Source organism: Salmo salar, chromosome 22 (genome assembly GCF_965601325.2).
Source record: "Salmo salar chromosome 22, fSalSal1, whole genome shotgun sequence".
NCBI lineage: Eukaryota > Metazoa > Chordata > Actinopteri > Salmoniformes > Salmonidae > Salmo > Salmo salar.
Window position 1 is genome coordinate 42,419,155 of NC_138312.1, and position 15,090 is coordinate 42,434,244.

At 41.1% G+C, this 15,090-nt stretch overlaps 2 protein-coding genes across 5 annotated transcripts; both read left to right on the top strand.

Annotated features, from left to right (window-relative positions):
- Positions 1-577: 577 nt before the first annotated feature.
- On the top strand, positions 578-7,658 carry golt1a (golgi transport 1A). Of its 4 annotated transcripts, XR_014382109.1 has the most exons (7): positions 578-733; positions 1,030-1,121; positions 3,293-3,448; positions 5,413-5,591; positions 6,378-6,441; positions 6,895-7,002; positions 7,409-7,658. XR_014382109.1 is itself a non-coding variant. In XM_082967324.1 (6 exons), exons 1-6 carry the CDS (start codon positions 709-711, stop codon positions 6,934-6,936), a joined length of 558 nt encoding a protein of 185 aa, XP_082823450.1. In that variant the 5' UTR covers positions 578-708; the 3' UTR covers positions 6,937-7,658.
- A 1,510-nt stretch (positions 7,659-9,168) lies between these two features.
- Positions 9,169-14,281, top strand: kiss1 (KiSS-1 metastasis suppressor). The gene is made up of 3 exons (XM_045705799.2): positions 9,169-10,109; positions 13,250-13,384; positions 13,663-14,281. Exons 2-3 carry the CDS (start codon positions 13,294-13,296, stop codon positions 13,917-13,919), a joined length of 348 nt encoding a protein of 115 aa, XP_045561755.2. The 5' UTR covers positions 9,169-10,109; positions 13,250-13,293; the 3' UTR covers positions 13,920-14,281.
- Positions 14,282-15,090: the final 809 nt, after the last annotated feature.

The window sequence follows — 15,090 nt, forward strand, 5'->3', positions numbered from 1 at the left end:
TTGAAGACTTCTCCTGACGACCTCCCGACGTCCACACTGTGGACACTATCCTGCTGCTTTTCCACCACTGTAGCCTGCTTCATTACTCAAACACAGGGCAAGACGAGGTTAAACTCTCTGGGGTCTGTACAACCTCCAGTGTAAACATGATGCTGGGTATCTTGTTTCTTCACAAGTAAGACTTTGTAGTGCCTGTAGCCTTTTTTGAAAAGATTACAACCATGCCAGAACAATCCCACTGAGTCTGTGAAAACTGTGACTCTAATGATCATGGTAGAGAGAGGAGCCTCTGACAATCCAATCAGTTGATAACAAGCCTACAGAGGCAATCCATTTCACATCCACTCTATAAAAACCTGTAAAGTGTCTCCTTTATTCAAACTACGAAGTCCCATTATGATAAACTGGATCCTTTATTCAAACTAGGAAGTCTAATTATGATAAACTGGATCCTTTATTCAAGAGAGATCCGGTCAGGAAGGTAGCTTAAGAACAAATCAATGGATAACCCCCCCCCCCCCCCCCCCCAAGTCTGGTTGATGATCACCTAGCACGCAGGATGTGACAGCACAGTTCAAAGGTCACCGAAGAGAAAGGAGGTGCACAGATCTACACACCGATCGCAAAGAGACGGAGACATAGAGAGAGAGAGAGAGACGCAAGAAGGGGGAGAGAAGGAGAGAGAATTCAGGGGAAGACAAGGACATCATGGTTTCAATCACGGAGACTCAGAGTAAGTGGTTTACAACAGCCTTTCTTACAATCAGTTTGTTTTTAATTTACTTGAAAGGATTACTCAGGTAAATCTGCTAGTTTACATATTGTACCTGGACTTGAGTTATTTTGTTGTGAACTTTTAACTTTGAAGTGTGTCATGGTGAAAGCCTACAAGGCTATGGATACTGTGAGTTTGAACTCTGTAGACTGCCTAAATGTAGGAACAGACTGTAGAGTTGGTTTAACTACTTGGGATGTCTCGCTAATTTGTATGTGTGTGTGTTTCTCTCTCTATGTGTGTGTGTGTTCCAGAGATTGGTGTTGGTCTCACAGGCTTTGGCCTCTTCTTCCTGCTCTTTGGCGTGCTGCTGTACTTTGACTCTGTCTTGCTGGCATTTGGGAATGTGAGTAATAATCTTTGTAATTTGAAAATATTAATACAAATATATATTTTGTACACAATAAAGAAAATAAGTTATGGGTCAACATCTAAATATTGCTCCCAGCGTTGATCAAAGCTCAGAACGCTTATTTTCTTGATCTGACTGAGTTCTAATCGCGCCTGCCTCTTTGTGAACAAGTGGGATCTTGAACAGTGGTTTGTATGTTATATTGGCCTGCGTCTTCTGGATTCGCCGCCCAGATTTGCCTTTTTAGCAGCACATTCACCACTCTCTCAAACAGCTAACTCTGCACTCTCGAGGCACATGCAGAGAGCCTGAAACATGAAACGAACTACCCCAGTTCGGAATCGGCTCCCCTCTAGGCAACTATATGCTGGACAAAAGGCCATTTTAAAACCGTCCTGGGACTACTGCCGTGTCTACAGACATCCCCCAACAAACAAAAACCGACTCTCAGAGAATGAGTCGCTTATAGATACAGTCAGTCAGGTGGCTAGCTACCGGCAGAGACTTCTATTGCAGTCTCGTTGAAGGGCTCTGGCTAGTATTACTTAGCCAGCTAGAAAGATTACATAAAAAGCTCATGTTAAACAGAGCCTACCTCAGCAGGAGCAATAAATATGCCGGCTACAGAAGGAAGCAGATGATACAGAGAGAGAAAGGAAGCAAGCAGAGAGAGAGGTTAGCACAGTGGTTCCTAAACTTGGGGTCACACCCCAATGTGGGGTCCTCTGAGAAAATCCGTACTAATCTTTTCAAACAAGTTTCAAATAAAATGAACATCTCCACATGGCTTATCTTCACTATAGGCCTACATGAAAATGCAGTCAGAATACAGCTCTAAAAATGTCATACGTTTTTGTTTATATCGGTGGTTGTTCGTCTTATCTCGACTGCCTACTGGGGTTGAAAGTTTACTCATTATACACCTTTTTTTTCAAATAAAATCACAGGCTTAGACTAACAGTGAAACGCTTACTTACGGGTCCTTTTCCAACAATACACAGTAAATAACGAATAAAAATAACGAGTAACAATAACATGGATATATACAGCTAAGTACTGTATGTATGTGTGGGAGTACAATGTTTTTGCATAGTGTCAGTGCAAGAGAGTTAGTGCAAAAAAGGGTCTATGCAGGTAGTCCGGGTAGCCATTCAGCAAGGTTGTTTAGCAGTCTTATGGCTGGGCGTACAAGCTGTTCAGGGTCCTGTTGGTTCCAGACTTTGTGCACTGGTACTGCTTGCCGTGCGGGAGCAGAGAGAATAGTCTATGGCTTGGGTGGCTGGGGTCCTTGACCATTTTTGTGCCTTCCTCTGACACTGCCTGGTATTGAGGTCCTGGATGGCAGGGAGCTCGGCCCCAGTGATGTACTGGGCCGTATTCACCATCCTCTTGCGGTCGGGTGCCTTGCAGTTACCTGAGGGGGAGGAGGCGCTGTCGTGCCCTCTTCACAACTTTGTGGGTGTGTGTCGAACATGTTAATTTGTTATTGACGTGGACACCTTTGGAACTTGAAGCTCTCGACCCACTCCACTACAGCCCCATTAATGTGAATGGGGGCGTGCTCACCCCTCCATTTCCCGTATTCCACGATCAGCTCATTTGTCTTGCTGACGTTGAGGGAAAGGTTGTTGTCTTGGTAGCACTCTGCCAGGTCTCTGACCTCCTCCCAAACTTGATGATGGTGTTGGAGTCGTGGGCCACGCAGTCACGGGTGAACAAGGAGTACAGGAGGGGACTAAGCACACACTGTTGATGGGCTTTCGTGTTTATGGTTGGATATGATGTTGCCTACCCTCAACATCTGGGGGTGGCCTGTTAGGAAGTCCAAGATCCAGTTGTAGCGGAAGGTGCTCAGTCCCAGGGTCCTGAGCTTAGTGATGAGAGTGAAGGGGACTATGATGTTGAACTGTTATAGTCAGTGAACAGCATTCTTATACTGAACAAAAATATAAACGCAACATGCAACAATTTCAAAGATTTTACTGACTTACAATCTATATAAGGAAATCAGTGAATTGAAATAAATTCATTAGGCTCTAATCTATGGATTTCACATGACTCGGAATACAGATATGCATCTGTTGATCACAGACACCTTTAAAAAAAAGATGGGGAGTGGATCAGAAAACCAGTCAGTATCTTGTGTGACCATTTGCCTCATGCAGCGTGACATATCTCCTTCGCATAGAGCTGATCAGGCTGTTGATTGGGGCCTTTGGAATGTTGTCCCACTCCTCTTCAATGGCTGTGTGAAGGTGCTGGATATTGGCGGGAACTGGAACACACTGTCGTATACGTCGATCCAGAGCATCACATGTCTGGTGAGTATGCAGGCCATGGAAGAACTGGGACATTTTCAACTTCCAGGAATTGTGTATAGATCCTTGCGACATGGGGCTGTGGATTATCATGCTGCAACATGGGGTGATGGTGGCGGATGAATGGCACAACAATGGGCATCAGGATCTTGTCACGGTATCTCTGTGCATTCAAATTGCCATCGATAAATTGCAATTGTGTTCAATGTCCGTAGCTAATGCCTGCCCATACCATAACCCCACCAAACGCAAGTGAAGTGTTGGTCCCATGTTTCATGAGCTGAAATAAAAGATCCCAGAAATTTTCCATATGCAGACCCCAATGAACTTCAGGGGTGAAGGGTCACAGGCGTCCAACGAGATGCCTGCACTGAGAGCTAGCAGAAATGCACATACTGATCAATTCTAATCAGATTAGTAGTACTGATACAGACCACTGACTGCTGCTGAATATGAAAAACAAGATAGAAAGTACCCCCACAATTTCCAACATTATACATTTCAGTTGAATGAGTACAGACACTGTAATTAGTTACAACCATTAAGCAACACAGATGATACATGGGATTATGATTCACAAAATAGAACATTTCTGTTCTTGAACACTATAATTCAAATTTCAGCATTGTGTGATTATGAGCTTCATGCCAACAGAGAGAGTTGGCTGAGAGCCAGAGGAAGGCAGAGCACTACAGGTTTCACATGGGTTTAATACTAAAACAGGAGGATCCAACCCCAGTCCCAGAGTGCTTCAGTATCTTCTAAACTATACTGAACAAAAATATAAAGTTGAACATGTAAAGTGTTGGTCCCATGTTTCATGAGCTGAAATAAAAGATCCCAGAAATGTTCCATACAGTATGCACAAAAAGCTTATTTCTCTCAAATGTTGTGCACAAATGTGTTTACATCCCTGTTAGTGAGCATTTCTCCTTTGCCAAGATAATCCATCCACCTAACAGGTGTGGCATATCAAGACACTGATTAAACAGCTTGATCATTACACAGGTGCACCTTGTGATGGAGACAATAAAAGGCCACTCTAAAATGTGCAGTTTTGTCACACAACACAATGCCACAGTTGTCTCAAGTCTTGAGGGAGCGTGCAATTTGCATGCTGACTGCAGGAATGTCCACCAGTTGTTACCAGAATATTGAATGTTCATTTCTCTACCATAAGCCACCTGCAACATCATTTTAGAAAATTGGGCTGTACGTCCAACCAGGCCTCACAACGGCAGACCATGTGTAACTACGCTAGCCCAGGACCTCCACATCCAGCTTCTTCACCTGTGGGATCATCTGAGACCAGCCACCCAGACAGCTGGTGAAACTGAGGAGTATTTCTGTCTGTAATATAGCCCTTTTGTGGGGAAAAACTAATTCTTATTGGCTGGGCCTGGCACCCCAGTGGTTGGGCCTGTCATCCCAGGTGCGTGGGCCTATACCCTCCCAGACTCACCAATGGCTTGGCCCCTGCCCAGTCATGTGAAATCCATAGATTAGGGACTAATGAATTCATGTAAATTGACTAATTTCCTTATATCTACTGTAACTCAGTAAAATTGTTGAAATTGTTGCTTGTTTTGTTAAAATTTGGGTTCAGCATAATTTAAGAAAAGAGATATCTATGGAAAGAGTTATGATTTTATGCAATTTATCATCACAACTCACTGAACAGTCGCTGATGCTGTGTCAGTGTGAATCATTTCCCATATTTCCCCCTTCTCAGGGGTATAACATTACAATTGTATAGCTAATAGGCTATGTGTTTGTAGATCGACTGAGATTAATATATCTGCAGCCGCCAAGGTGGCGACCGCGGAACTCTAACTCTGTCGGCAATTCGGTTGCATGACAATAGTCACAGTAACAGGAAATAACAGTGACAATAATAGCATCACAAACAGGAAAACTCTGTTTTATATATTTTCAAACAGAACTTGTTTCATACTTCTTTCCTTCAGGTTCTGTTTCTGGCTGGTCTGACGTTCATCATTGGCCTGAGGAGGACGGCCGGCTTCTTCTTCCAGAGACAGAAGCTCAGAGGCTCCACCTTCTTCCTGGGAGGCGTGGCCTTGGTGCTGTTCCGCTGGCCAATCATCGGCATGGCCGTGGAGAGCTACGGCTTTGTGCTCCTGTTCAGGTGAGTTCAAAAGCACATCTGGGGTACTGATAGAGAGGACATTTTAGATGTTCTTTTTTTTGTCATTCAGCAGACACTTTAATCCAGAGCGTCTTAGAAGACATGCTTTCTAGAAAGCAAGGTGGAACAACCACATAGCAACAGGAGAGCTGGGAGACGATTAGGTTATATGAGAGACATACAGTACCTTGGTGGCAGCACCATATTTTTAAATGCCTGCTTCTCCTCGTTTCCTTTTTTTGATGCCAACTGATTAGAAAGTTCCAGGGGAAAGCAGTATCAACTTTCCCAGACCTCTCAACTATATTGGCCTTCAATTTAAAACAGACAAAGCAAAGGAGGGATTCCATTTAAGGTTGTTGGGAAACAGTGCGTATAACACAGCAGCTATATGACTGATGCCATCCCAACACTGTCAAAATGAAAGCACAGTTTGGAAGATCACAGACGCTACCACGTCAGAGTTTCTGTTCCACCTTATCCAAGGTTCTGACATGACTGAAGGGTCAAAGAAAGCCAACATAACTTTACTGACCACGTCCAGGGACCAGCCCTGGACCATTTTCTGAGACAAACTGTGGTCAAAGCACGTGAGAAAGCTTCAATCCAAAAAATAATGTATGATATCTCTAAAGGGATATTTGTCTTGGGCATTCAAGGGCTGAAGTTCTGTATCCTGGGCAACACCAAAGACAGAATCACTCTGTGGTAGTTGTAAGCTGAAGTGACAGTGTCTGCTGGGTTGAAATGTTCTCACTTCATATGTATGTCTATATCTCCTTCCAGGTCATTCTTCCCTGTGGCGTGTGGATTCATTTTATCGTTGGTGAATATACCCTATCTCAATGTGGTGAGAGCAACAATCCTTATTTTTTCAACTGTGACTGTCACTAAGCCAGACTCATCACTTTGAATAAACATAATACATTATGATTTTTTTCATTCTCCCACAAAATTGTCGAGATCCATCAGTACATATGGGAAGCGTTGTTTGGGCTCTCAAAGCAATGGAAAAACAACAACAATACATGAGTCCGTCTCCAAGACTACTTGACATTTGGGTACACCCCAGATATTTCAACAAAGACAACATTTTTCCACATAACATTTTCACAATGTGTCTAGTGGCAAGTTATAGTCTCCCGATAGTGCTGCTTCGTGAAAGACTGAAATCTCTCTCTCTCGCTTCTCTTTTTTTATTCTCCAAGGGAAACAGCTCCTCTATGATCTGAGGGAAGAGAAAGGGAGTGGAAGCTCTCTATATTTATCTCACTCTTTCTCTATTCTTTCTTTCATGTCCCAGTTGTACAACAACTTCCTAGGAAGTAGCCTTTCTATTGTCTGAGGAAAGGGAGAGAGAGAAGCCGAAAAAGAAGAGGAATGGAGGAATGGAAGTGATGGATGACAAAAGGTGAAGTGTATTTGGGCTCAGACTGGCTATAACCTTTGACAGAGACTGATGGAGCGGGGAGGTAGTTTAGAGCCTTCCCCCATCACCAACCATGAACCAACCGATGGACTCTTCTTCTTGAAATGTTTACATAAAACATGAACCACCAAATACATGATGTGTGGCAATGACTAGCTGCCATACCACTAATGCACATGGTTGGGAGTAAACGATTACATGTAATCAATGACGTAATAATTTACAAGAAACTGTGACTGCAATCAGTTACGTTACAAGCAGAAATATTGTAATCAGATTACAGATACTTTTGAAAAACGAGTTGTTTAGTTCTTGGATTACCTTTACATTTAGAAAGGATGTTTGTGGAAAAAAACTACATTGACACCTTTCTGTTTTCTCAATTCAGCATTGACAAAAAGGCACGTTTAAGTTTCTTCAGCCTGAGAGAGTCTGACCACAAGTCAGAGACAACTATGATGACACACTAAATGTGTTTGATGGATCCTTTTTGTCTTCTTCTAATGCCTCTTTAGAGGAAAGCAATCAAAAAGCAACTGAAAGTTATCAGATTATTACTGAGTTTGGGTAATCATTTAGAAAGTAACCTATCCTACCCTACTTATGTATTTATAATAAAACCATATTTTTGATCTACAGTTTATCATACCCTTTATTATAGTTGTAGTCAAGCAACTATGAGCCCTTTGGTTAAACACACTTTGGGCTCGATTCAATCCATAGTGCTGAAGTGCGATAGAAATTTAAAGGCAATGTTCTGATGTTCGAAGAGACTGCATTTTTGGTTAATGCTGTATATGTTGGTTCAATCAAAATTAACTTTAAATTTCTCTCTAGTGTGGCTCTTCAGCGCTACGGATTGAATCGAGCCCTACACATTTCATTTATTTACAGTGCATTCAGAAAGTATTCAGACCCCTTGATTTTTTCCATATTTTGTTACGTTACAGCCTTCTAAAATGTACTTAATAATTTTATCCTCTCGTCAATCTACACACAATACACCATATTGACAAAGCAAAAACAGGTTTTTAGACATTTTAGCAAATGTATTACAAATAAAAAACAAGTATTCAGACCCTTTGTTATGAGACTCAAAATTAAGCTCAGCTGAATCCTGTTTCCATTGATCATCCTTGAGATGTTTATTAAACTTTGCTAAAAGGCACCTAAAGACTCTCAGATGATGAGAAACAAGATTCTATGGTCTGATGAAACCAAGATAGAACTCTTTGGCCTGAATGCCAAGCATCACATCTGGAGGAAACCTGGCACCATCCCTACTGTGAAGCATTGTGCTGGCAGCATCATGCTGTGGGAATGTTTTTCAGCGACTGAGACTGGGAGACTGAACAGGATCGGGGGAAAGATGAACAGAAGAAAGTACAGAGATATCCTTGATGAAAACCTGCTCCAGAGCATTCAGGACTTCACACTGGGCCAAGGTTCACCATCCCAACAGGACAATGACCCTAAGCACACAAACAAGACAACGCAGGAGTGGCTTCAGGACAAGTCTCTAAATGTCCTTGACATTTAAATGCCCAGGCGGAGTCCGGACTTGAACACAAGCTAACATTTCTGGAGAGACCTGAAAATAGCTGTGCAGCGACACTCCCAATCCAATCTGACAGAGCTTGAAAGGATTTGCTGAGAAAAATGTGAGAAACTCCCCAAATACAGGTGTGCCAAGCTTGTAGAGTCATTGTGAGTAGATTTATTTAACTAGGCAAGTCAGTTACGAACAAATTCTTATTTACAATGGGGAACAGTGGGTTAACTGCCTTGTTCAGGGTCAGAACGACAGATTTTTACCTTGTCAGCTCAGGGATTCGATCTAGCAAACTTTTCGGTTACTGGCCCAACACTCTAACCACTTATCTACCTGCCGCCCCAGGTATATACATAATATATATATATATATATATATATATATATATATATATATATATGTGTGTGTGTGTATATATATATATATGTATATGTGTATATATATATGTATATGTGTGTATATATATATATATATATATATATATATATATATATATATATATATATATATATATATATGTATATGTGTGTGTGTGTGTGTGTGTGTGTGTGTGTGTGTGTGTGTGTGTGTATATATATATATATATACATCCATTTTAGAATAAGGCTGTAAGGTAACAAAATGTCGAAAAAGCCAAGGTGACTGAATAGTTTCAGAATGAACAATATTTCCATGGTATGTTGTACATTTAGAAAGTGTTGTGTGTTACCTATATAACATTTACTTAAGTGATAATGCCCGAGAAGCCTGTGTTTGGAAGATATACAGCACCGGTCAAAAGTTTGGATACGTTGACAAGTTGATAAATTGCCTGGCTGGGCTAATAAGACAATGGGTTGCACAGTCAGATGGAACAGAGTAAATAGGCATTTTAACATCATAGATTTAGCTGGTGGTAACTTGTGGAATAGACACAGGCTGGAATGTGGTTTTAACCAGCCTTCAGGATTAGAATTCCCATTATATAATAATAGATATGCATTTGATTATTCAGAATGTCTAGTGAATTACCTTTCCACTCCTTTTTGGGGGAAATGGACTAGCAACTGTAGCCAGTGCTAGTTTGTAACATCCCATCCCCCTTTTGTGTAGTTCAAATACAAGGAACAACATCAAGAAGACATTGGGTATGAGGCTACATATTCATCAAACCATTTCTCCTTTGCAATGTTCCATTATTTTGTTTATAGTCCGGATGATCTTGACATGTTACATTATTTTGTTTATTGTCCGGATGATCTTGACATAAAACTCAATTACCCTGCATTGTGTGCTGGACGGGTCTAAATAAAACTTAATTGGGTCCAATTCAGAGGATTCACTTCTGAGAAATTCTGGCAATCACCAAACAGAAGAGAGAACAGGGGGATGAAAGGAGAGATAGAAATAAGGGAGGAGGTCCAACAACACCAGGTTACAACACAGGGACGATGACGCAAGTGGTCACCCTACAAAAGCCCCTTTGGGGTGGGTAGTGAGGACACAGTCGGAGTGGTCTACATATCTTTCCTCTTCAGGCAGCTCCACAGGGAAACAGGTAAGCCAATGTTGTTCCTTCCGTGGTAGATTTATTTTAAATGGTGAACACAATATGTATGCCATTGCCTTAAAACTGAGTGGTTTGTCAACTTGGTGTTGAAATCAACCACATTGATTGCTCCTGTTTCTAAACAAACAAGGTATTTGGCTTAAATTTCAGCAAGTAGTATTCAAGGAAAAAACTGGGTTTCCAGGAAGTTGAAGATGTCAAGAATCACCTATTTTTGTCAGTCTATCGTTCTCTGTATTTACATTCAATGTACTGTACATATGCCTTGTCAAGGTTTTCAGGAATGTAGTAAAGGTTGTGGTTAGTGTGGTGTACTGTAATGCACCAGAGGAGTACCAGGTTAACCAGATCCACAGCTGAGGCCAGCAGTGATCAGTATCCCTTTGTTAACTGAGATCTGCGCTGCAGGATCAGTGTCTTTGACTGGAGCAGATAAACTACTAGTTTACAGGCCTCTTTAGTGTTTAACGAGCCAGAAGAGTCAAGGCTTGAGTCAAGGTTCCCCTCCATCAAAACCACAATCTGGAGGTTTCTGAAGAGAATATTATTTTTGGGCTATTCTATTTGTTTTTTTTTATGCCATTTAACAGACACTTTTATCCAAAGTGACTTACAGTCATGTGTGCATACCTTTTTTACATAAATAGGTGTTCCTGGGAATCAAACCGACTATCCTGGCATTGCAAGCATCATACTCTACCAATTGAGCTACATAAGACCACATTTAACTTGAATTTATGAGTACTGTATTGAATAGATACATTCAACTGGTTAATGAAAATATTCTATGTGGGTCCAAAGTGGATTTTTTTTAATATCATTAATATAATTCAGGATTTATCAGTATATGAAGACCTTTTAAAACATTCGTAGCTATTGGTTCCCGTCCGCTTAACTGTCCAAAGTAAGCAAGTCAGGGAAAATAATCTGCCAATAAAAAGTGATTCAGGGCTCCCTGGAAAGCTCCTTGAATATGAAAGATTTGGAAATGTTTACTTTTTCATCTTTACAATGTGGTGTTTGGGCAGAAATGGGACTCTAGCAGTGAGTAAACGGGACACTTGAATATCAAGCGCATCCCTTCTGTCAGCCAGAGATAACTGAGGAAGTAGTGGTTGGTAATGATGTCACAGACCTTTGATGTTCCTGTTTGAAGTCAACTGTTGACTTTTTGTGGGTGTGTGTGTGCGTGTGTGTGTGTGTGTGTATGTGAGGGAATGAGGGGAGGTAGGAGGAGATCATTTTGTTTTGTGTGTGTGTGCGTCCGTGCGTGCATGCATGACAATCTATGTGTGTGTCTGAAAGAGTGAGTTTCTGTCTTCGTTGAGAAGAGTATGAGCAGCTCTGGGAGTTTTCAGTCAGCTGTGGGAGGTCAGTACCCCAACCTTTCCCCTGTGTTCCTCCTGTGTGCTCTGCAGGGTGACTTGCTTTCATCTCCACAGAGCAGGTGATATGAGTTAACACTGAGGTCACATTGGCAAGTTGCCCAGTAACCACACACATCCCTGACACATCAAACTGCCTTTTACACACATCCCCAATACATCAAACTGCATTTTACACACATCCCCAATACATCAACCTGCATTTTACACACATCCCCAATACATCAAACTGCCTTATATACACATCCCCAATGCATGAAACTGCCTTTTACACACATCCCCATATACATGAAACTGCATTTTACACACATCCCCAATACATGAAACTGCATTGTACACACATCCCCAATACATGAAACTGCATTTTACACATCTCCCCAATACATCAACTGTCTTTTACACACATCCCCAATGCATCAAACTGCCTTTTACACACATTCCCAATACATGAAACTGCATTTTACACATCTCCCCAATACATCAACTGCCTTTTACACACATCCCCTATACATCAAACTGCCTTTTACACACATCCCCAATACATGAAACTGCATTTTACACATCTCCCCAATACATCAACTGCCTTTTACACACATCCCCAATACATCATACTGCCTTTTACACGTCTCCCCAATACATCAACTGCCTTTTACACATATCCCCAATACATCAACTGCCTTTTACACATATCCCCAATACATCAACTGCCTTTTACACACATCCTCAATACAGCAACTGTCTTTTACACACATCCCCAATGCATCAAACTGCCTTTTACACACATCCCCAATGCATCAAACTGCCTTTTACACACATCCCCAATACATCAAACTGCATTTTACACACATCCCCAATGCATCAAACTGCCTTTTACACACATCCCCAATACATCAAACTGCCTTTTACACATCTCCCCAATACATGAAACTGCATTTTACACATCTCCCCAATACATGAAACTGCATTTTACACATCTCCCCAATACATCAACTGCCTTATACACACATCTCCAATATATCAAACTGCCTTTTACACACATCCTCAATACATCAACTGCCTTTTACACACATCCACAATACATCAAACTGCCTTTTACACATCCCCCCAATACATCAACTGCCTTTTACACACATCCCCAATACATCAAACTGCCTTTTACACACATCCCCAATACATCAACTGTCTTTTCCACATCTCCCCAATACATCAACTGCCTTTTACACACATCCCCAATACATCAAACTGCCTTTTACACACATCCCCAATACATCAATTGCCTTTTACACACCTCCCCAATACATCAAACTGCCTTTTACACACATCCACAATACATCAAACTGCCTTTTACACATCTCTTAATTACATACACTACCTTTTGCATACATCCCCAATACATCAACTGCCTTTTACACACATCCCCAATACATCAAAATGCCTTTACATACATCCCCAATACGTCAACTGCGTTTTATACGTATCCACGATACATCAAACTGCATTTCACACTAAACCCATCCCTGCTAAGATGCACTGTATCCATTTACAGAATCCATGTTGATCTAAATGGGTGAGCAGGTGGACAATATACAGTTATGTACATATACAGTTTTCTTTTTACCATGCTTTATTTTGGCTAGATAATTAACTTTTATTAAGGCCTTCTTACTACCCTAAGGACTATTCAAATGTTGGTCATTACTGCACCTTTAATGTACTGGACTTCTCTCCTGTTTCTCCTTACAGATACATTCAACCAAGCGGTGGGTTCCAGGTTAACACCACCAACCATGCTGCAGCTCACCGTGGTTCTGATGTTAATCGCTTCACTAACAGAGACTTTCCCCGCTAGCAGCCTCAGATACTCCCACTATACCCAAGGTACAGTCACTCATGTAAATTAAATAGTGTCTGTAAATACAGTATGTATGTGCCTTAAGAGGACAAATTATCAGTGGTTTAGATCAAATGAGATGAGATAGAAAGCATGAAGGTCATGCTTCACATGAGTGTTAGTCCTAAAATCATAATTTTTACTATGACATGACAGTATTATAACAGAAATATAAAGGGTGACTGAGGCATGTGTTGTTTTTGCTGTGGTGACTGTTAAGGCTCATATTTGGATCTACAATGCAATATAAACTTTGTTTCCACAGGGGAGAGTCCAGACAATGCAATGCTAAAGGTCTTGAGAGATTTATCCACTGCATCAACAGAGGGCCCACCCCCTGACAAACTTCCTGCTCTTCTACCCAATGACGTAGACAATCCACTGTTAGAGGCGGAACTACCCAGAAGGATGTGGTGGTGGTGGTTCCCAGCGAAGCCCCACCCACAAAACAGGATTCGTCAGAATCGAGCTTGGAGGTCCTCGTACAACCATAACTCCTTTGGCCTACGTTACGGGAAATGATAGTTATTAGGATGGGCTCTACGTCTCTCAGTTATGTATTTGATTATATTTTGAACAGTGCCTGACAATATGATGTAGGTAGATATATTTATGTGTAAAAAGCAGACAGAATTCCAAGGCCTACACTTGAAATATTACTATATCATCTATGACGATTCATGACAGCTATTGATGACATTACTTTATAATGACTTTATCATTTCTTGTTTACAACAGACAGCCACTGTCATGTGTTACCCATATATGTGTGTGTGAACCCTATGTTTTGCAACATATTTCCGTTCTGATATCTGTGATAGTTTTATGAATGCGACTGGAAATCAAAAAGATGACACCATTCAATAAATGGTCACTGTAATCCAGCAGACTGAAATGTCATTTATTTTCAGCAATACTTTCAAGCAACTCCACCTCATGTGCAGTTCAACATCAACATGGTTTCCTCTCTACAGAGTGGTTGTGGTCAACAAGTTTTCACTGGGGGTTGGCTTCTTTGTCTGATCTATTGGTCTATAAACTGCTCAAGCATAAGATGAACTAAGTACTGACGGTGTAGAGTGGATAATGTTTTAGAATCAAGTAGCCGAAGCATGTCGACACCCAGAGACAACAGCACATTTACCGGGTCAGAGACCTTAGGCCTAGAGTAGTAGGACTTTAATACAGTACATGAACATGAAGAGAGTCTACAGTTTTCTTATCAGGATGCTTCTGCTTACCAGGTTGGAAGGTAAGGTTCAATAGAACAGACCACAATGCATTGAGTTAAATGGGGGGGTACTAAAGTAACTAAATAAAGTCAATTCATTAACTGAATGAAGTAGTTAACCAAACATGAAAACATTTCGTTTTTTTTACTAAAAGGTGGACAACATTGTTAAAAGCCCATAGATTTTGTTGAGTGGCTGGCCCCAGCTAGCATGGCTTAAAGCTACTGTTCTGTTCACTGAAATTGATATACAGTACAAGAAAATGACTGACAGTGTAGAAAAAAGCAGATCACAAAACCGGTCCTGTGTGAATTATAACAGATCTGGTATCCTCATTTGGAATTTGCATGCAAATTAGAGCTAAATAAAAAAACATACAAAGCGACAATTCTACAATTTCAACAGGTGGTTCAGGAGTTCAGTAGATTCATGGGAAACTTGGAGGCTCTGTGGGATTTAAG